The following is a 19362-nucleotide window of genomic DNA, read 5'->3' as shown; positions in this document are numbered from 1 at the left end:
ACCCATGATAGCCAGGGCCGTGGCCTTGCCCAGCTGGCTCCGCATGGTGTCGATGACCTCCAGTTCACTCCCATCCAGATTGCACCGGTTGATTGTGCGGTTCCCAGAGCTGATCCAGTAGAGTTTACTCTCGGGGAAGTCAATGGCCAACCCTGGAAGAAGAGTGGGTGTCAGAACCATGGCGCCGTGGCCCTTGTGGCTCTGGGACAAGGTGTAGTGAGAGTAGGCACCAAGCTGGGAGCTGGAAGAGGCCTAGGGCACCAGAGAGACACTAGGAGCATCTCCTAACGGGGGAGCTAGAGGCCTGCAGGAGCAAGGAGGGCAAACACATACCCACAGGGCCCTTCTGGCCACTGAAGAGCAGAGTGCGGTTGCTTCCATCCATGTTAGCCATGCTGATGTTGTCCCCATCAGTCCAGTAGAGCTTGCTGGGAAAGGAACCAAGAGAAGGTTAAGGGTCCTCCTCTTCCCTCCTCACACGGGTGTGCCCCAGCCCCGGGCTGCGGACTGACCCACGAAGAGGGTGGACGACCAGGCCGTGGGGCTGCTCTAGGCCCTGCACCACCGCATTCTTGAAGGAGCCATCTAGCCGGGCCACGTTGATCTGCTTCTTGTTGGTGTCATAACTCGTCCAGAACAGATTTCGGGACACCCAGTCCACAGCTAGCCCATGGGCGTTGGGCAAGTCTGGGGGCACAAATAAAGAGTCGGTGGTTGGTATCTGCAGGGTTATAGGTTGAGGAGGGTGTGGTAAATGGGGACCGAGGGTTAAAAATGGGCTGGAGATAAGGTTTGGAGAAGGAGCATCAGGATCACAGGGGATGTGACTGGTGTGAGCCTCGGGGTGGAGGGCAGTGCCAGAACCTGCAGAGACGACGGTCTCCACGCCGGTGCCGTTGATGAACGCCCGTTTGATGGCTTGGGTCCGCACGTCGGACCAGTAAACTCGCTCCTCTCGGGCATCGTAATCCAGCACTGTGACATTGTCGATGTCGGGCACCGTGAAGGAGATGATGTAATTGTAGTAAGGGGCATCCAGATCCACGCCCCGGATCTCCATCTGACGTGCGTACAGTAGGAACTTCTTAAACTCTGCGGGACACAGGCGCGTCACTGAAGGCAGTCCCTTGCCTTCAGATTTCCTGCCTACCTAGGTTAAGTCTCTCCCCTGAGTCCCCCCGGGAGCTGTTGGCCTTTAGCTACGACAGTGGCCCTCAACCTTCCTAATGCTATGACCCTTCCTTGTGTTGTATCTCCCAACCATAAAAGTATTTTCGTTGCTAATTCATAACTGTAGTTTTGCTACTGTTATGAATAGGATATCTGATATATGATCCTGTGAAACGGTCATTTGACCCCCAAAGGGGTCGAAACCCATAGGTTGAGAACTGTGAAGAGACCGTGTCAGGTCCTGGTGGTTGTGGCTCCTTCCTCCAGAGCCAGCTGGTTTTCAGAGCCCCTCCTTCCAGTCATTCCTTTGCTTAACACCAGGGACCTCCGGCGTCTCCTTCTCAGTTTACCGGTAGCTGTTTAGGGGAGGTGGCTTCCTACCGTAGCAGGTGGTGTTGTCCTTGTGGAGTTTCATAAGATGAGGACAGGCACAAGAGACAGTCCGGTTATAGTTGATGAGGCACAGGTGGGAACAGGGCCCCCGGCCCCCGTTGGCTTCACATGGGTTTGGAGCTGGCCCGGAGAGAAGAAGCAAGGGCATCCTGTGACATGTTGATCCCTCCCTGGCCCTTCTCACCTGGATTTCACCCAAACTCTCATCTCCCACCCCCACAACCCCGGTATCCCAGCACCCTCCCCATCCAAGGGTTGATGGCTCCTCTTCAGTTGCCTGAAAGGCTCAAGTCCCTTACCCGTGGGTTGCCGAGAAGGATGGTACACCTGTAGGTCGAAGGGCTGGGTGTTGGTCCTCTGTACCACGGTGACATTGTGGCCAGTCCACTTGTTGGCCTTAGCCAGGGTATTTGTTCGCCAGTCAGTCCAGTATACCTCCCCGCCGTACAGTGTCACGGCAAATGGGTGTGACAGGAACTCGTGTCCCCGAAGCACCTCCATGTGGCCAGAGCCGTCATACCGGGCTGAGTAGATAGCATCTGACCTGAGGGTGTAATGGAGGGGACAGTGGGGTTCTCAGTAAGGTATCCTGCCCAGGTGTCCACCTTCCCTCACCCTCACAACTCAATACACCCGGGAACTCCTCTTCCCAAGCCTGCCTGGGCTGCACGGGTTGGGGGTGGGGTAATCCAATAGGCTGGAATCCTAGCCTTATGTCCCCACCAAGGGAATCTTCTAGATTTCTTCCCCAGGGTTACAGTTGGCATTCAGAGCTCCAGTGTGAGTTAGGAAAAGGCACTTTCTCTTTGTTCTGGGCAGACAGAGCCCTCAGCAGGGACACAGGGTGTGAAAAGAGCCCAGGGTGGATGACTGCAGGTTACAACCCTTCTCCTTCTCCTCAGTCCTCCCCACCCCCATCCTCCTCTTGGCTTCATCTTTGTTCACACTGGTCCCACCCCTCCCCTGCCCGGGTGCTACTGACCTGGCATCAATCCAGAGGATGCGCTTCTCCAGGTAATCCACAGTGAGCCCGTTGGGCCAGCCCCCAGAGCCTGTCTCTCGGTGGATGGTTCGGCGCCCAGCCCCACTCATGGATGCTGCCTCAATTCGTGGCAGGCTGGCGTCCCAATCTGTCCAAAACAGAATCCTAGGGAGGGAGGGAGGAGGGCCAAAGTTGAGGTGGTCGCACCACACATAAACACTTCTGGGGAGCCAACAGTACAGAGAAGACAGGTGTCTCTAGGCAGGCTGAACACAGGGCTTCAGACAGTCGAGCAGAGTCCTTACCCATCCCGAGGGTCCAGCGCAATTGCCCTTGGGTGCTCAATGTCACCCGCCAGCAGAGTGGTCCGGAGGGTTCCATCCAGCTTGGCCACTTCGATCTGGTCCAGGTTGCTCTCCACCCAGTAGATGTTGCCTGCAATCCAGTCTACAGCCAGGCCCTCTGGTGTGGCCAAGCCATACTGAATTACTACCTCAAAGCTGGTCAGGGCTAGGAAGAGAAGGTTGCAGAAGGTTAGAGACTCCTGGGTCAGGGCTTTGTGGATATGTGGATCTCAGAATCCCTCAGTGACCCACCTTCACTTCTGCCCAGATTGCTGAAGGGTCCCACTCTCCTCTCTCAGGCCTCTTTCCCGCTAGGAGGGAGGTGGCAAAGGGGGCTCTTGGAGGAGGGGGTGAGGGCAGCCACTTTATGTATGTACTATTCTGAGGGGGCTAACCTGGGAAAGGAGCTTCTGAGAGCATGTCTGGACACACTATAAGGATGACAGAACATGCTAGAAATTACCCATAGAATATCCTGAAGATATTACTCTATGCTAATATGTCCATGTGTCATATTATTTTAGAAATTGTCATGTGATAAACGGCTTAGGTTATTTAGCTATTCTCCTGAAGATGGACATTTGAGATGTTTCCATTATAATAAACAGTACAAATCCCCCTATTAAAATATGCCTTTTCCTTCCTCTGTCCTGACATACAACTTAAAATTGTCAGTCTTGATCACTACTGTGTCCAGTGTCCAGCGTACAACAGATGCTCAATACTGAGCCTGTGATGGCTTGGGCTACCCTGAAACAGAGGTAGTCCATCCCTATATGGCATTTTCCTTCTAAGCCTGAAATTCCAAGATTGGGGAGCCAGGCTTCAGGCCATTCCAAAGAGAGGGTGATCATTTTGTTAGTTATCAGACGAGCAGGAATGCTTACGATAATTACGGGGCATCAGGCTCTGAGACCCACAGCAAAATCTAACCCAATTAACAGGGAGGTTGGGGGATGGGCAGCCAAAGCCTCAGCTTTGGGGCCACCTGAATCTGGGCCTGTGACCCTGACTGCCCAAGTACCATCTGTGTGCAATCCTGGCACCCCTCCCAGGCCCAAAGAGTCACCTCCGTTGTCCAGTAGTTTCCCACGGTAGATCTTGTCCTCTACCACGTCGGTCCAGTAGAGGGCGCTCTGGCTGAGGTGAAAGTCCAGGGCAATGGTGTTGCGCAGGCCAGGCACTAAGACGCTGTAGTCCCCCTTGTGAAGGTCAATGCGTCTGATCTCATGGCGGTTGGAGAAGATGATGAACGGTTTGAAGGGATCTGGAGGGAGGCATGTGATCAGGTCAGCGAAGGGCTTACAGCCGCCGAGCCACCCTAGCTTAGGCACGTGACCAGGCCTGCTTGGCTGGCTCCCCTAGACTCCGCTGTGTCTTACCCAGACTGCGGCAGCTCTCTCCGTCAGGCTCCAAGACCCAGCCCTCGTAGCAGGAGCACTTCACGCTGAACTTGTTCTGGTCACACTTCTGGCTGCATTTGAGGTGCTTGGCACAGTAACTCTGGATCTGGCAGGTGTGGTTGTCAGGTCCCAGTTCCATGCCCAGAGGGCACGAGCATACAATGCCTTCACCAGGGGCCACTGAGCAGTTGTGACTACAGCCGCCATTATTCAGAGAGCACTGGTCTGGGGTGGGGTGGGGGAGGGACAGGCAGGGGTTAGGATCCCCAGTCAAGATCTGGGAGGAGGCAGGTCGTAGCCCTGTTGGGCCTTCAAGTTTTTTTGTATCCTGTTCCAAGCCCTGGAACCCTAACCACAGCCCGGCTGAGCCTCTGCCTCCCTCCCCAGGCTCTCTTAGAATCAGAATTGGGACACCAGATCCTGACAGTGAGAACTGTCATCCTTTCTCCTCAACCCTGTCTGCTCTCAATGCCCTGACGTCATTGGTTGGGACCCGGGCATTTTGCCTCCTCTTTGGGAGGATCCTTAGGTCAAAGCCTTTTCTTCAATCCCTCCCGATTCAGGTGTAACACCCGATTCAGGGTGCAGAGGAGAATGCCCTGACCTTTCCGACATGCCCCATGGCAGCAGTTTCTGGGCCAGCCTCAGATGGCCTTATCCTTCACTCCTTTCTCAGAAGTCATATGTCTTGTCTGCTCTGGGACAGTGCGGTTGTTCAGACCTCCCCGACCCTCCTCACTCATTCTACACATTTTGCCCATTTCCGGGAACCTGGTTAAAATCCCCTCCTCCAGAAGTCAGCCCGAATCATGCCTCAAGCCCGTGCCTCACCCGGAGTCTGTGCTCCCTATGTCTGACTGAGGGTGGCTGTTCCAGGTCAGGAGTCCTAATGGCTCCCTCCCTGCCATGCCTTCAGAGTAGGATGGCCCTGGGCTAGTTTATTTAAGGGCTCTGTGCCTCTTCTTCCTCAGAGTAAATGCTACGGGAATTGTGGGACGCCTCACGCAGGGCCAAAGTATACCCTAGATCAATGCTGGAGACACAGTCCTGCCTCCTCCTGCCCCAGATCATTTCCTACAGCCCTGCTCTGGACAAGATGCCTCTCCACACTGTTGACCAACCCCAGGCCCTACCAGGGCCTTACCACAGAGCTCGCCCTCATCAGAACCGTCTCCGCAGTCATCCTTGCCGTCACACAGCTTGTCAGGAGGCAGGCATACGGAGGTGTTGTTGGCGCAGGGGTGGGAGGGTGGCCTGCAGGCCAGGGCCTCGCAGTTCTCCTCATCTGAGTTATCTTCACAGTCACTGTCACCATCACACACCCACGCCTTGCTGATGCACCGAGCTGAGGGACCAACATGAGAACAGAATGAGGAGCCGGGCCTGTAGAGTGGAACTCACTGTGCCCTGCCCAGACCCAGTGGCCCTGTCTAATAGCATCTTCATTGAAGGAGCTCATAATGAACCTTGAAACCGTTTCTGTGTGTCAGATCCACATAGCTAATGAAGAAGACAGGAACCTGCAGAAGGTGCTGGCACTCAACTCCGGCCCGGGTTTGGGTTCCTGGGGTCCTTCATATGGACTCTGGCTCTTCCTCTCCCTCCCCTCCACACAACACCAAGCCACTGTTACATTCTCAAGATGGCCTCCTCCTACCCATGAAGCCCCTCGCTCTGCCCCCTCTCACCTGAGTCCTTGCAGCCAAACTTGACGTTCGGGTCACAAACGTGGGTCACCCCCTCACAGCTCTTCTCGTCACTGGAGTCCATGCAGTCCGTGTCCCCGTCACATCGCCACCGCAGGGGGATGCACAGGCCATCTAGTCGGCACTGGAACTCATCCGAGTGGCAGCCACCAGGAGGTCTTGTGGCTGGAGGACACGGGTTAGGGGGTGTGGTGTATCAGGAGGGAGAGGCCCTCTGGACAGATTTCTCCCACTACCTCTGCTTAGCCTGTATGCTGAGCTGAAGTGGGGATCCTGCGAGCCTGCCGGTAGCCAGAAAGCACTAACTCATCGAGAGACTCAGACGTCAAATCTTTAAGGACCCTGGAGTGACGTCTTATCTAATGTCCCTCCCTCTAACATTCCATTAGGACAAAACTCAAATGCATCAACCTAACGCGTCTCCCTCATTCCCTGCACACTCACTGCGTGACAGCGATGTTCTAGCACTGTCCCGCCTGCTGCAGACACAAAGACCAAGTCCTTCCTCCTACATAGCTTAGGGTCCAGTGGAGGGGGATGGATCTAGGCCATGACTGCAGGCAATGACCCGAGTTTAACAGTGCCAGGCTGATGAAATGACCTCAGACAAGGTGGCCTCGGCAGGCCCCTGGGCAGAAATCGCCTCAGTGGGGATGTGAATTGAAAGTGAACCACTAAGATACATGTAGTTGCACACCCAATAGAGGAACACCCCATGGGAAGCCTCTAAGATAGACCAGTAGAGGCAGAGTTGGGAGGGCAGGGAGGCAGAACATGGATCAGAGGTGGGTGAAGGGCCCAGAGGTCTCGGCACATTTTCCATGTGTGCAGAGCTTGTGAAGCCCGAGGGGAGTGTGAGGGCCCACGATCACAGGCCCATCCGGATCTTCCTGTATCCCACCTGATCCCGTAGGCCAGTGGCATACTGGAAATGCCCCCCACGTATGAGCACTGATGGTCAGTAACTGGGGTTGCATGGTGTGCCCACTCTTCCAGCCTGTTTGCCATGAAGAGGCATACTCTTCTCATGTGTCAACTCTCGGCTGCTGACTATGACCTGACTTCCTTCCCTGGGGGCCTCAAGTTCAGTGTGAGGTAATTTCCTTCCAGGGTTGTCTTCCAAAGGTACCACCAACTTCACAGTATCTTCCAAAGCACCCCCAGTGCCTCCCAGGCCAGCCTCTGCCCGACTGTCATCATGCTATTGGAAGTAGCTGCTTCCAGAGTAGCCCCATCCCCTTGACCCTGCATGAGGCATCTGCTGTCTGGCCAGCCACCTTGTACCCCCATAAGAAGTGTCACATTCTCCTATACAAGTACTGTAATCACCTGCAGGCCCACATTCTCCTCAAGGTCCTAGGCCATGTCAGCTGAGAACCACAGATTAACTATCTTTGCCAACACTGTCCACATACCAGGTCCCACAGCTCCTGTCTCCACCTACAGACTGCAGGAAGAAGCCTGGATGCAGAGGAAGCCAGGTCTACATGGCTTGTTGGGCAAGGCCTGCATTGCTTCACGCCGTCTAGGAAGGGATCTTTTCCTAGATCCTGTAGCCCTTTTCAGACATGATCCTTAACACTGAGCTTCTGTGACCCTCTTGGCTCTGGTTCTCAGCTGGATGCAAAGAGTGATCCTACGGCACCCAACAAGATGCTAACTCTGAGGTAGATACTACTAGCTGGAGGTTCATGTACCATGTAAGGCTTGCAGAAATATTTTTGACCCATAGGTAAACTGTCGGTTGTCGTGAGCTGAACTGCAATCCCTAAAACAGATGCTGAGCCCCGCATACCGCCTTGTTTGGCGATAGTGTCTCTGTAGATCGAAATCACTGGGGTTGGGCCTAGTTAACGGTACTAATGTTCCTATAAAGAGAAAAACGTGGACCCAGGGACAGACACACTTAGGGAAGACGCTACGTGAGGATGAAAGCAGAGACAGGCTGACGCGTCCAGAATGAAGGAAGGCCAAAGGTCTCTAAAGACACAAGGACGTGTTTTCCTTCACAGGCTGAGGAGGAGCCAGCCCTGAGTTCAGGACAGTTAGCTTTTCTACTCCTCACACTTTGTGGAGCACGCTTCTGTGGTTTAAGCCCCTCGCTTGTGGTACTGTGCTACAGAAACGTCAGCAAACTGAGATACCAGTGTCGACGGAATACAGTACATTTCACAGGAAAAAAAAAATTGGCATTTCTGTCTTTTCTTAAAGCCAGACCTAGCTTATATGGGACCTCTTTTATGGCAGTGACGACATCAATGTCCACAGAGAGGATCCATGCCCTCTGGGAAACTCAGCCTCTCCCAAGAGGCCCCATGATCTGGGCACTGGGAGCCTCCTTGGTATTCTTTCTTCCTCCTTTTTGAGACGGGTCTTTACTCCCCGGGCCAGACTGACCTACTGTCAGTGATGGATTCTCCTACCTCAGCCTCTCCTGTGGTGGAATTATCAGTGTGAGCCACCATGCCTGTCAATCCACCGCTCCCAGACACACATCCCTGTACCCTGATTACTGCCATGTCAGTGGTATTTGCTGAGAAAACCCAGAGGCCCACGGAGATTAGGTAACTTGCCCAAGGCCACCCAGATAACAAGCTGCAGAGCTGGAGCTGAGACCTAAGGCCACCCAACTGCCAGGCCTTCAATCTTAACAGTGTGTGGCAATGATTCGCCAGCCACCGCCCTCTCCCGTGGGACTAGAGCCTCCTCAAGGACAAGAGGCAAGCATCAGCGATCTCAGGGTAGTGACAAAGCGATCTCAGGGTTCCTGGGTGGTGACAACAGTGGGGTGGGGGTGGCCAGATGGGCTGGATGCTAGTCCAGAGGGCTCACCCTGGTTGGTGCAGTTCGCGTGCGTCTCGTCACTGTAGTCCCCACAATCATTGTCCCCATCACACGTCCAGTGCTCCGGGATGCATCTGCCGCTGTTGCACTTGAACTGGGTACTGGAGCAGGAGTGACTGCAGCCAGCTTCGTCGCTGTTGTCCCCACAGTCATTGTCTGGAGGGAGGGAAGAGGGGGAGAGTCGAGGATGGGGGTCAGTAGAGCAGCCTTTCTGTGATCCCCCAGCTTGGCCCGCTGGCCCCCACATTCCCACCCGCAGCCCCGCCCCACCTCCCACTGAGAAAAATAACAAACAGAAAAGACACAGAAACTGCATAGATTGCAGCATGCACCATGGCCCAAGGGGTGGGGGAGGCAGAGGGTGGGCTCTAGGAGGCCCCTCCCTGAGTCTCAGAAAGTCGGGGGTGGGGCCATCCTTTGCAGCAGGATATGGGGACAGGACTGCTTACTTTAGGGGGCTAGGGAGGGGTTCCTAATGGTTTAAGAGAGGAGGTAGGTGGGGTGTAGGTAAGACTGCTGACTGGAAGGGCTTTTACCCAGCCACACACCGGGCTTGGACATCACCAGACACTGGGTGCTGGCTCCCAGAGCCTTGCCTGCAGCTGAGGTTAGAGGACTGTTCTTCTAAAGTAGGTATGGGGGTAAACATCCTGCCTCCTAAGCCCTGGGGTAACTTCTCTCTGCACTCACTGACAGGACCCTCAAAGATGGAGGGTAGCCAGTGCTCTCGGAGTGTAGTGTGTTCCTGTCCACTTTTAACTGGCTTTGATTTTCTTCCCCCAGTTCTCAGCCTCACCACCTCTGTCACCTCTGTCACCTCTCTCCTCTGAACATCCTCCCAAGTCCTCTCCTGCGTCTTCCCTATAGTACCCACTCTCCTGCCTCTGCCTCTTCTGTCTCTGTGTGTCTGACAGCTCTGGGCCAGGGAGCCTAGGGGACCGGGTAGGCTAAGGCCATCTGGGGCTCTGGGGTGATGGTGCATGTGCTTCTATGCACTGACCGGCAGGCTCAGGACAGGTCTTTTCGTCAGAGCCGTCCCCACAATCCTTCTCTGAAACACAGAAACCGCCAGGGCAACCATTGGCACTTGAGACACAGCACAGAGGAGGGTGATATGGTACCGACCCAACCCATCCTCACATGTGAAGCAGGGCTGGAGCCCCTGGGCCAGCAAATCACAACATAACACAACACAACAGCACACCAGACAAGACAGAGTCCGAAACAGCACACACAACAACCACTTCCACTGTGGCCCCTGGGGCTCAGGGCTGACATCACCTGGTCCATGGCTGACCTCCAGGTGTGCTTCCAAGCCTGAAGCCCAGAGCCTGGGGCATACAGTAAGGACCCCAAGAGGCAGAGGATGTAGGGAGAAGAGGGTGGGTGCTAAGCCTCTTACTTTGCTGCCCTGTCCTCACTTAACTTTCCCTGTCAGAGGGTGGGTATCTCTCCTCTACTAGGGCAGGGGTGATACAACTGTATCTTTCTGCCCATCTTGGTGCCTCATAGTATTTCTGGCTTCTTCCTGTTTCTCCCAGCCAATCCCTCAGGGTTTCAGTGTACTGCAGAGAGCCCCAGCTTGAGTCTAAGATCTTGCCTGCCTCCTCTGGGGCCTGGCTGTGGCTTCTGATTTTCCTAGGAATTACGGTAAGAGGAGGGAGGTAAGTTCTTACCATTGTCACACCGCCAGTTGATGTTAATACATCTGCCATTGTTGCAGGTAAACTGAGTCAGGGGGAAGCAGGTTGGGTAGGCTGTCAGAGAGGAAGAGAAACAGTTGAGTAGAGCCCTCAAAGTCACACGTTCTCACGTTGAGAAGCAGGTGGCGAGGGGGACCCTTCCACGAGCAGGAGTCTTTAGCAGAGCGGGATAGGGGAGAGGGCTCAGCCGGAAACTGCTCATTCACTCCTGCTAGGCGTCAACACAAGCTCCCCAAATCAACCCTGCGATGGGGGTGCTATTTTCCCCTATTGCAGACAAAACTCATCAAGCCACAACTTACTCAAGCCTACCAGGTGCACGCGGTCTCCAGACCCCACCCGTGAGCTGCCCCTCCCCTCAGCCGGCCAGACTTTCCTGCCGTGCCTTGACCCTCACCGCATGAGGCTGACTCATCGGACCGGTCCCCACAGTCATCATCCAGATCACAGGTCCAAGAGATAGGGATGCATCGGCCACTGGCACAGGAGAACTGGTTGGGTGGGCAGGTGCGGGCTGGGGGGATGGGGCAGGTACAGACGGTCAATCATCTGGCCCCTCTCCTCCCCCATCGTCTCTGCCCCCCCCCCCCCCATGTTATTTTCTATGTTATTTTCTAGTTTCCAGAATCACACTGGTACCTGACCCCATCTCCCAAGGGAATCTCTGGGGTCTTTGGGAAAAGCTCCATCCGCGTTTTTTCCTCATCTCCATCTAAAGTTGTATCTGTTCCCCTAAACACCCAACTCCGTTGGTCTGTCCATCCTGACAGGGAATGGAAGACCCCCACCTCCTGCCCAGGGTCCCTTCCCCTCTGTTCTGGGTTCACGGGCTCCTCTGTCTTCCCAGGCCTGGCTCTTGGACTGCCGCGCCCGACTCCACACCTGAGCACGTGGCGTTGGACTCATCCTCGCTGTTGCCACAATCGTTATCCCCATCACAGAGCCAACGGTTGGGGATACACCGGTTGTTCTCACATTTGAATCGGTCTGAGGGACAGGTGTGTTGATCTGGGGAAGGAGAACAGGTCAGGGGTCAGTGAGAATGGATTCTCTGTTCACTCGGACGCACGTCCCGAGTCCCGCTGCCCTGCGCAGGCGCACATCCAAAGTCCCAGTGCCGGGCAGGGGCGCACATCCAGACTCCTGCTGCCCGTCCACCCAAGGTAGAAACGGTGACTCACGGCACAGTGCCGGGGCCTCATCGCTGTTGTCCAGACAGTCGTTGTCTCCATCACACTTCCAGCGCTCCTGGATGCAGCGGTTGTTGGCACAGGCAAACTCGCCCGGCTGGCACTGGGGTGGGGGCACGTAGGATGGGTTCGCTGTGGGCACCACAGGAGTGTGAGGGGGAAGGTCAGACCCAGGCCACGGGACAGGAGCTTAAACCCCTGAATTTCTCTTCTGATTTACTGTTTTCTGATACGCTACAGAGTAATTTTCCTCTAGTAAAGAATTCTCCATGAGCAGATTATTCGGTTCAATACGGTAAATCTTTCTTAGGCAATGTCTGTATCTCCCTGCCGTCTGAGAGTAAACTATTCTCAGGAGATCTCTTTACTACAGGTCACAAGATGTGCTTGGTCCACTGCTGACTTTGAACGGCCCCTAGTTGTCATCTCAGGAGCCACCAAGGATCCTGCCCGGGACTTTCTCTTTCACGAAGCCATAGCTCCACCTCGGGAGTAAACAGAGATCCCCTGATCTCCGCGCGCTCCACTCTTCCCATCCCCAACGGAGATACCTCACCATCATTGTCCTCCTTAGCATCTAAGCAGACCCTTGTCTATGCCACTGGCTGCCTGGACCTGAGACTGTGCTGTCAGTCACCCCGAGCTTTGCATTCCCTTTTCTCACCCAATTTCTAAAACCTCTGCAGAGTGGACCACTGGGCCTCGGAAGTTGGTATGTGTGCTCCTTGCTCCGCAGAGCCCCTTCTTGGCTGCTCTTCCCCTTCTTTCTAGAACGAGTGTTGAGCTTCTCCAGTCGCTCCATCATGGCTAAGGACGCTCTGCTCCTGATCCACTATCACCTTCTCTACAACCATTCCTGGCTCCGTTCTTCTATTATTTACTTCTAAATAGAGGCCTCGTGTATCCCAGACTAGCCTTGAATGTCTGGTTTTTGTTTATTTATTTTTATTTTATGCATATGAGTACACTGTCGCTGTCTTCAGACACACCAGAAGGGGGTGTCGGATCCCATTACGGATGGTTGTGAGCCACCATGTGGTTGCTGGGAATTGAACTCAGGACCTCTGGAAGAGTAGTCAGTGCTCTTATCTGCTGAGCTATCTCTCCAGCCCCAGCTTAATTTTTAACGGTGTCAGTGTCCACAGAGACAGTTCTATTGCCCTGGCCCCTTTCATATCCTTTGCCAATGTTCTCAGCCTCCACTGACTCTTAGTCTTGTTCTCAGCTGGACACTGATCGCTCCTGAGCCTTTTTTTTCTTTTGTCTTCCTTTTGTATTTGTATTTTGAGAGCAGATTTCATTATATAGCCTTGACTGGCTTGGAACTCTCTGTGTAGACCAGGCTGGCCTGGAACTCACAAAGATCCACACACCTCTGCCCACTGAATGCTGAGATTAAAGATGTAGGCCACCACATCCAACTACTGACACAGTTCACTCCCAGAACTGTGATGAAGTTTATTCCAGCTATGGGAAAGTGTAAGTATGTGATCACTACAGAAGGGTTAGTAAATAAATGGGCTCTTGGGGTCAGACATTCGAGTCGGGATGCCTGTGCTAACTTGGAACTCGGTATCATCCCTTGTAAATAAAAGTGCTGTCCCCACAGAGCCGTGTCAGAGGGTAAGTCACTATGTGGGAAATTCTTAAAACAACACATAGTGAATGTTGGCTGTGCTTATAAAACAAAACAAAACAAAAACAAAACAAAAACAACACGCATCAGCAGAGAAATGGCTGAGTCAACAATAGGATGTTTACTAAATTGTACAGTTTGGCCACTAAAAACGCTACTTACATATTCACGGTATATTGGTAAGTGACGGAGGCAGGGACCGGAAGAGCGTGCATACAGCACTGCCCAGTTATGTAGACATAAACGTGCAGACATGTAGGGGTCCCCCTAAAATGGCATTATGGGCTAGTAGGATTGGGGGTGTTTTCTGCATTCTTGGTGTTTTTCTACACCGTACATTTATTCATTTTTACAATGATTACCTTCTTTTATTTTAACCTTATTTGTGTGTGTGTGATGCTGGGAACTGGACCTAAGGCCTTACCTGAAGGCCAACATCCCTGGAACCCTTCTTATGTTTAGGAGATCAAGGCTGTTTAAATCATGAACTTAGGGTCAGGAGAGATGGATCCGAAGTCAGGAGCATTGGCCGTCCAGGGATTCTGGTGCCCCCTTTTGGCCACTATGGGCACAGCATGCACATGGAGCACAGACACATACATGCAGGTAAAATACCCCCACACAAAATAAAAACAAATAAATAAAATCATGAACGTAAGGAGTTGAGTGTGTAGCCCGTGGCAGAGTGATTATCTAGTGTATACGAGGCACTGGGTTGATCCTCAGTACTTTAAAAAAAATAAGGATAACACAGAGAATACTGTGACAGAGAAGAGCTGAACAAGGCAGGAGATAGATGTTTACACATAGGGTGACGGCTTTGTATAAAACAGAACTATCCACCTAGGGAAGAAAGTACCTTGTGTGACTTAACACAATATCATACTCATGTTCACTGGTTGGATCTGGGCTTTTATTTTTCCTAATTTCCTTTTTAAAATTTGTTTGGTTTTTGAGCTAGGATATCCATGCTGGCCTGGAATTTGTAATCAATCCCCCTGCTTCAGCCTCTCCGGTGCTGGGACTCTAGGCATGTATACCTTACCTGGCTAATTTACAGTATTTTTTCTGGTTTTACTTTTGATCTTTTTAAGACAGGGCCTCACTCTGCAGCCCTGGTTGGCCTGGGACTCACCAGACAGACCATTCTGGCCTTATACTCATGGACGTCCACCTGCTTCTGCCTCCTGAATGCTGAGGTTAAGGAGTAGTTCCACCATCCCCAGCCTATAATATTCTGAAATATTGTTATTTTACTCTAATGATAGTAAAGGTTAAAATGAGTTAAGAATAGTTCCTTTCTCATGCACTGTCTCGTTCCTCATTCACTTGCCCCAGCTTCATGCCCTTGTAACTACCCCACCCCCAATCCTCCTTTAGCTCCACAGCCTTCCCTGAACCCCATCCTTTGCTTCCTGTCAGCATCTCTGGGCGGGGTGGGGGGGTGGGGGTGGGGCGGTCTTTGCTTCCTTGATCTCGACTGGGAAGAGAGAGCACTCCCCTTGCTCTCTGTCATTCTCTGATGAAGCTACCTTCCCACCCTTGTCCGAGCCAGGCCCCTCATACCCAAGCAGGTGACACCGTCCGCATCCAACACCTGGTCCTCAGCACAGGCACACTGGCGGCTCCCCGGGGTGGCTAGGCACAAGCTGCTGCAGCCTCCGTTATTTACCCGACATTTGTTGGTACCCACTGTAGGAGAGGACAACACGGATGGGGCGGCAGAGTCAGGAAAAGAAGCACACAAAGTAAGGAGACCAAAGAGGAAGTCGGGAAGGAAGGTCGCGTTGAAAGAGAAGGAACACAGATGTGGGAATAGAAGTGAATGGGGAACAGAAGCTTCTGGGAAGTCTCCGATATTAAAGCCCGGGGTCCCATCCTACCAACCCACCGTCCCCAGCCTATGAAGGAGCACCTTGCTGCTGCTGCGCGTCGTACATTCGGATCTCAAAGATAGGAGGTCGCTCGCTGCGCAGAAGGGTCACGGTGGGCTGCGCGCCTGCCACGCCCCGTTCTAAGCGGTAGACGCTGCCGCTCCGATACTCAGTCCAAAAGAGGTAGTTGCCATGGTGACACAGGCCGAAGGCGTGATTCAGTTCAGGACCCTCGTATACAATCTAGGAATGGAGGAAATGTTTCTGAGGAGAGGAGGGCAAATAGAGATGTCCGAGGGACGACTAGGGGCCCTAGTAGCCCTGACTCTAACAGGTGACCCAGAAAGGACACTGTCCATACAGAGCTCTCAAAGGGCCGTTCAATATGAGTGTCATTTATGTTACACACGCACACACTCACGCACGCGCGCGCACACACACACACATGCACATACTCATGCACACCAGCATTCAGCCATTTATTTCTCTACCTAAGCGACATTTATTGGGATCTATTAAGGGTCAAACTGTGACGGGCACTAAGAGCATCCGTCTTTGTCTCATGGAGGGTACATGTAGGTAATATGGGGAAGAGCGACCTGGAGACAACATGCAAGAGAAATGGAGCAAAGAAGAACTAGGGGGATTCCCAGGAAGCAGAGACTTGGGGAATAGTGGCCCATGACGTGCTGGAATAACAAGCTTTGTAGTGTAGCTTGTTCAGAGAGTGTTGAGTTGTGGGGAAGAGGAGACACAAGACCATAGAGGCGCCCAGAGCTGTTTGGTCCATACACCTAAACACAACTCATGAACCAACGGAGTGAACAAATAAGCATATATGCTGTCCCACGGCACCTTACATGTTGCTGCGTGACTACACCGGAGCGCGTTGTATGTATGTGCACATGCACAGAGGTGCACACATTATCAGATACAGGTAGACATCCTCAAACAAGACAACATACGCAACATGCAAACACACATGCATGGAGTAGCCATGTAACCTGTAAGAAGCACAAAGGCTTACACAGTCAGACACGTACATCCTCATGGAGTTTTCAGCATAGGAACAGGGTTAAACAGTGCACACATGCCTGCCCACCTTCCGGTCTGTGCCATTGAGCAGTATGGTCTCAATTCGGTCATAGAAAGCATCCACCCAGTAGAGGCGCCCAGCTGGGATGTCCAGGCTTAGCCCGTTGGGCCAAAGCACTGTCTTGGAGGTGACAAAGATATCTCGGTGTGAGCCGTCCATCCAAGCTCTCTCGAGCCGTCCTCGCCGGCTGTCCTTGGGGTCTTCCTCCCAGTCTGTCCAGTACATCCACCTGTGGGCAGTGACTGGTCAGCACTACATGGTCACCCTTGCCACAACAGTGCATCGGATCCCATTACAGATGGTTGTGAGCCACCATGTGGTTGCTGGGAATTGAACTTAGGACCTTTGGAAGAGCAGTCAGTGCTCTTAACTGCTGAACCATCCCTCCAGTCCCCACCATGATTCTAGTCATTAGGTGGTATCCAGAGATCCTCCAAGGGGTCTCTCGAGCTGTTTATCCCTGAACCCCACACCACAGCAACACAGGCCTCCATACAACAAACACCTGATGAGCATTGACTGTAATGGGGCATGCTTCTGGCATCCTAGGATTCAGCAAGACCATGATTCCCCACCCCTTAGGAGCTTACATCCCATGAGAAACAAGTCGTTCAAGAAGGTCATGTTGTAGTGATAAAATCAGGAGGAAAATTAAAAGTGATGGGCAGAGAGAATCCAGGCAGCAAGTTGGGGGGAAGAGCAGGGAGGGGATGTGAGGGGAGGCAGAGGGGCTTCTTGAGACCCAGACACCAACAAGAAACCAAACGTGCTGGTATCTGGGAGTTCCAGACAGCAAAGGATGGGAAGGGAAGTGCTGAGTGAGGGAAGGAAGGCAAGTGCAGATGTTGGCAAGCCAGCCCTGTGCAGACCCAAAGGCTAGGGCGGCTCAGGGCCAAGGGGAACCAGGAGAGAGTTCTGTAGGGGAGCAGCACAAGCAGACTTCCGGGTGTGTATCAGGGTTTTGTTCTCCCCCCCTCAAGATGGACAGACAGACACATGCACTCTTTTCAGGCTTCCATTCCTTCCTCTGTAGCCTGCGTGGCCTCAGGCACGCCCCTGGCTTTGCTGTTTCCCTCCCCAGACTTCTGAGAGACACACACACCCATCCCAAGGCCTGGGCAGACTCACCCGTTGAGTGGATCCACCACGATGGCCCTGGGGTGTGTCATCTTGCCCTCGATTAGCGTCTTCCGAGTCTGAGCAGCTTTCTCTAGCCTGGCCACACTAATGGTCTTCTTGGGGCCGTCATCAGTCCAGTAAAGATTGTCTCCCATCCAGTCCACAGCTACGCCCTCCACGTTGTGAATGCCTGTGAGGGCGTAGAGAACGCATGGTTGTGGGGGGGGTGACTCTTAAAGGACCCATTGAAGCAGGGAGAGATGGTAGCCAGGCAGGGGGAGCAGGAGGCATGTGGTACCCTGAATGGTGGGCAGATGGGGGAGGGAGGAGGGGGAGGGAGGCTGAGGGGGATGGAGAAGACCCTTTCGGATGCCACTTGTGCATTGTATCTATGATGCCACATCTATGTTTGGAAACCGGCATGGGGGCAGCCAGGAAACTATGTGACTGAGGGGAGCTCTCAGATGAGGGCATGTCTGGGCCTGTGCTTAGATGGACAGCCGGGGCCGCATGCACTGGCTCCTTGCTTGAGTATGACGCTACCATCCTGGGCCTGAAAAACTTGAGCTCACAAAATGAATAAATTAGGAAGTGAGTTTTCCCTTAGCCAAAGGCTTAATCTCGAGTGTCCCTTAAATAGCAGTTCCCCTGTATCGGGGTCCCCAGTGTCTTCCTGACCAGGAGTTACTCTTGATTTCCACACAGTCTTATGATTGCTGACTGCTGAGGTTCTCTGAGCTGCACAGAGGGTGGGGAGCAAGCCAGATTGACTGGTTAAGGAACCAGTTCTTAGGGCCCCAAAATACAGATCTGAGGTAAAACACGCACATCTCAGAAGCCCCCATGGGGATGGCTCTGCTGTACAGCAGCCCTGCCAAAGTAGGTCAGAGGGAGAAACAGACACAGTATTCTCAGGCCACATAAAGGTGCAGGTTTTCGTGGCCATGAGATCTAGCTGCACACACCATGAGCACACACACTGTGAGCGCACATACACACTTGTGGATGGGCCCTGTCTGATGTGACAGGCCCAGCTCTGATTCAGGGCCTATAGCCTCTCCTGGCTGTATGCTGCACACAGCTCCAGGGCTCTGAGCCAATGGCAGCGAGACCCTGAGTTTTCCCAAGGGCTGGCAAAGGCAGCCCACACTGCCTAACACATCCATCCATCCTCCTGACTCTTTTTGGCTCAGCCAAGAAACGGGGTCACACAGGGGTCAACCTGTCTATCCCCTCATCTCCATGCCAACCAGCCCAGCCAGTTAGTCAGCAGAGGACTCTTCCTGCTGTGAGGGAGTAATCTAAGCCTCTGATGTCTTCCTGTCTGAGGCACCACATCCCTCAGGAGCGCTTCCCACACACCTCCCACCTCTGACGCCGCCCTTACCGTCCTTCAGGATAGTCTCTCTCTCGGTGCCATCAATTTTCTGGCGGCCAATGAGGTAGCTGGTGGTGTCAGCAAAGTAGATGAAGCCAGTCTCAGCATGGAAGTCCAGAGCCCGCGGGTTCATAAGGTTCTCGATGGGGATCATGTGCTCATCCGGGACCTTAGCCCCCATGTCCATTCCTCTGATGATGCCTGGCCGGCCCTTGCCGTACACGAGGAACAGCTCATGCTCAGGTTCTAGCGGAGGTACAAAGGGGATAGAGTTACACAGACACACAGACACACATACATGCATATGCACATACACACACAAATGCATATGCACATACATGCACATGCACTCTCGCACACATACACACACACTCACATGCATACACAAGGCACACACACATACACACACGCACATGCACTCTTGCACACACACATGCATATACACATACACACATGCACATGCACTTTCGCACACACACACACACACATACACTCACATGCATACACACAGACACACAGGCACA

At 53.2% G+C, this 19362-nt stretch overlaps 1 protein-coding gene across 1 annotated transcript in view; it reads right to left on the bottom strand.

Annotated features, from left to right (window-relative positions):
* Positions 1-19362, bottom strand: part of Lrp1 (LDL receptor related protein 1) — an 81376-nt gene that overhangs the window by 33450 nt on the left and 28564 nt on the right. The window contains exons 11-32 of the mRNA XM_028752113.1: positions 18848-19084; positions 17470-17650; positions 16348-16570; positions 15287-15488; positions 14938-15063; positions 11727-11867; positions 11428-11553; positions 10943-11059; positions 10519-10599; positions 8831-8998; positions 5981-6163; positions 5437-5637; positions 4272-4517; positions 3959-4156; positions 2851-3055; positions 2546-2710; positions 1863-2107; positions 1552-1683; positions 865-1092; positions 513-687; positions 334-428; positions 3-152 (exon numbers count right to left, since the gene is read on the bottom strand). Coding sequence (XP_028607946.1) covers positions 3-152; positions 334-428; positions 513-687; positions 865-1092; positions 1552-1683; positions 1863-2107; positions 2546-2710; positions 2851-3055; positions 3959-4156; positions 4272-4517; positions 5437-5637; positions 5981-6163; positions 8831-8998; positions 10519-10599; positions 10943-11059; positions 11428-11553; positions 11727-11867; positions 14938-15063; positions 15287-15488; positions 16348-16570; positions 17470-17650; positions 18848-19084 — 3825 coding nt within the window. The remainder of the gene's footprint in view (positions 1-2; positions 153-333; positions 429-512; positions 688-864; positions 1093-1551; positions 1684-1862; positions 2108-2545; positions 2711-2850; positions 3056-3958; positions 4157-4271; positions 4518-5436; positions 5638-5980; positions 6164-8830; positions 8999-10518; positions 10600-10942; positions 11060-11427; positions 11554-11726; positions 11868-14937; positions 15064-15286; positions 15489-16347; positions 16571-17469; positions 17651-18847; positions 19085-19362) is intronic.

This window comes from Grammomys surdaster, unplaced genomic scaffold (assembly GCF_004785775.1).
Source record: "Grammomys surdaster isolate TR1022 unplaced genomic scaffold, NIH_TR_1.0 125877, whole genome shotgun sequence".
Lineage (NCBI taxonomy): Eukaryota > Metazoa > Chordata > Mammalia > Rodentia > Muridae > Grammomys > Grammomys surdaster.
This window is presented reverse-complemented; position numbering and strand designations above follow the sequence as displayed.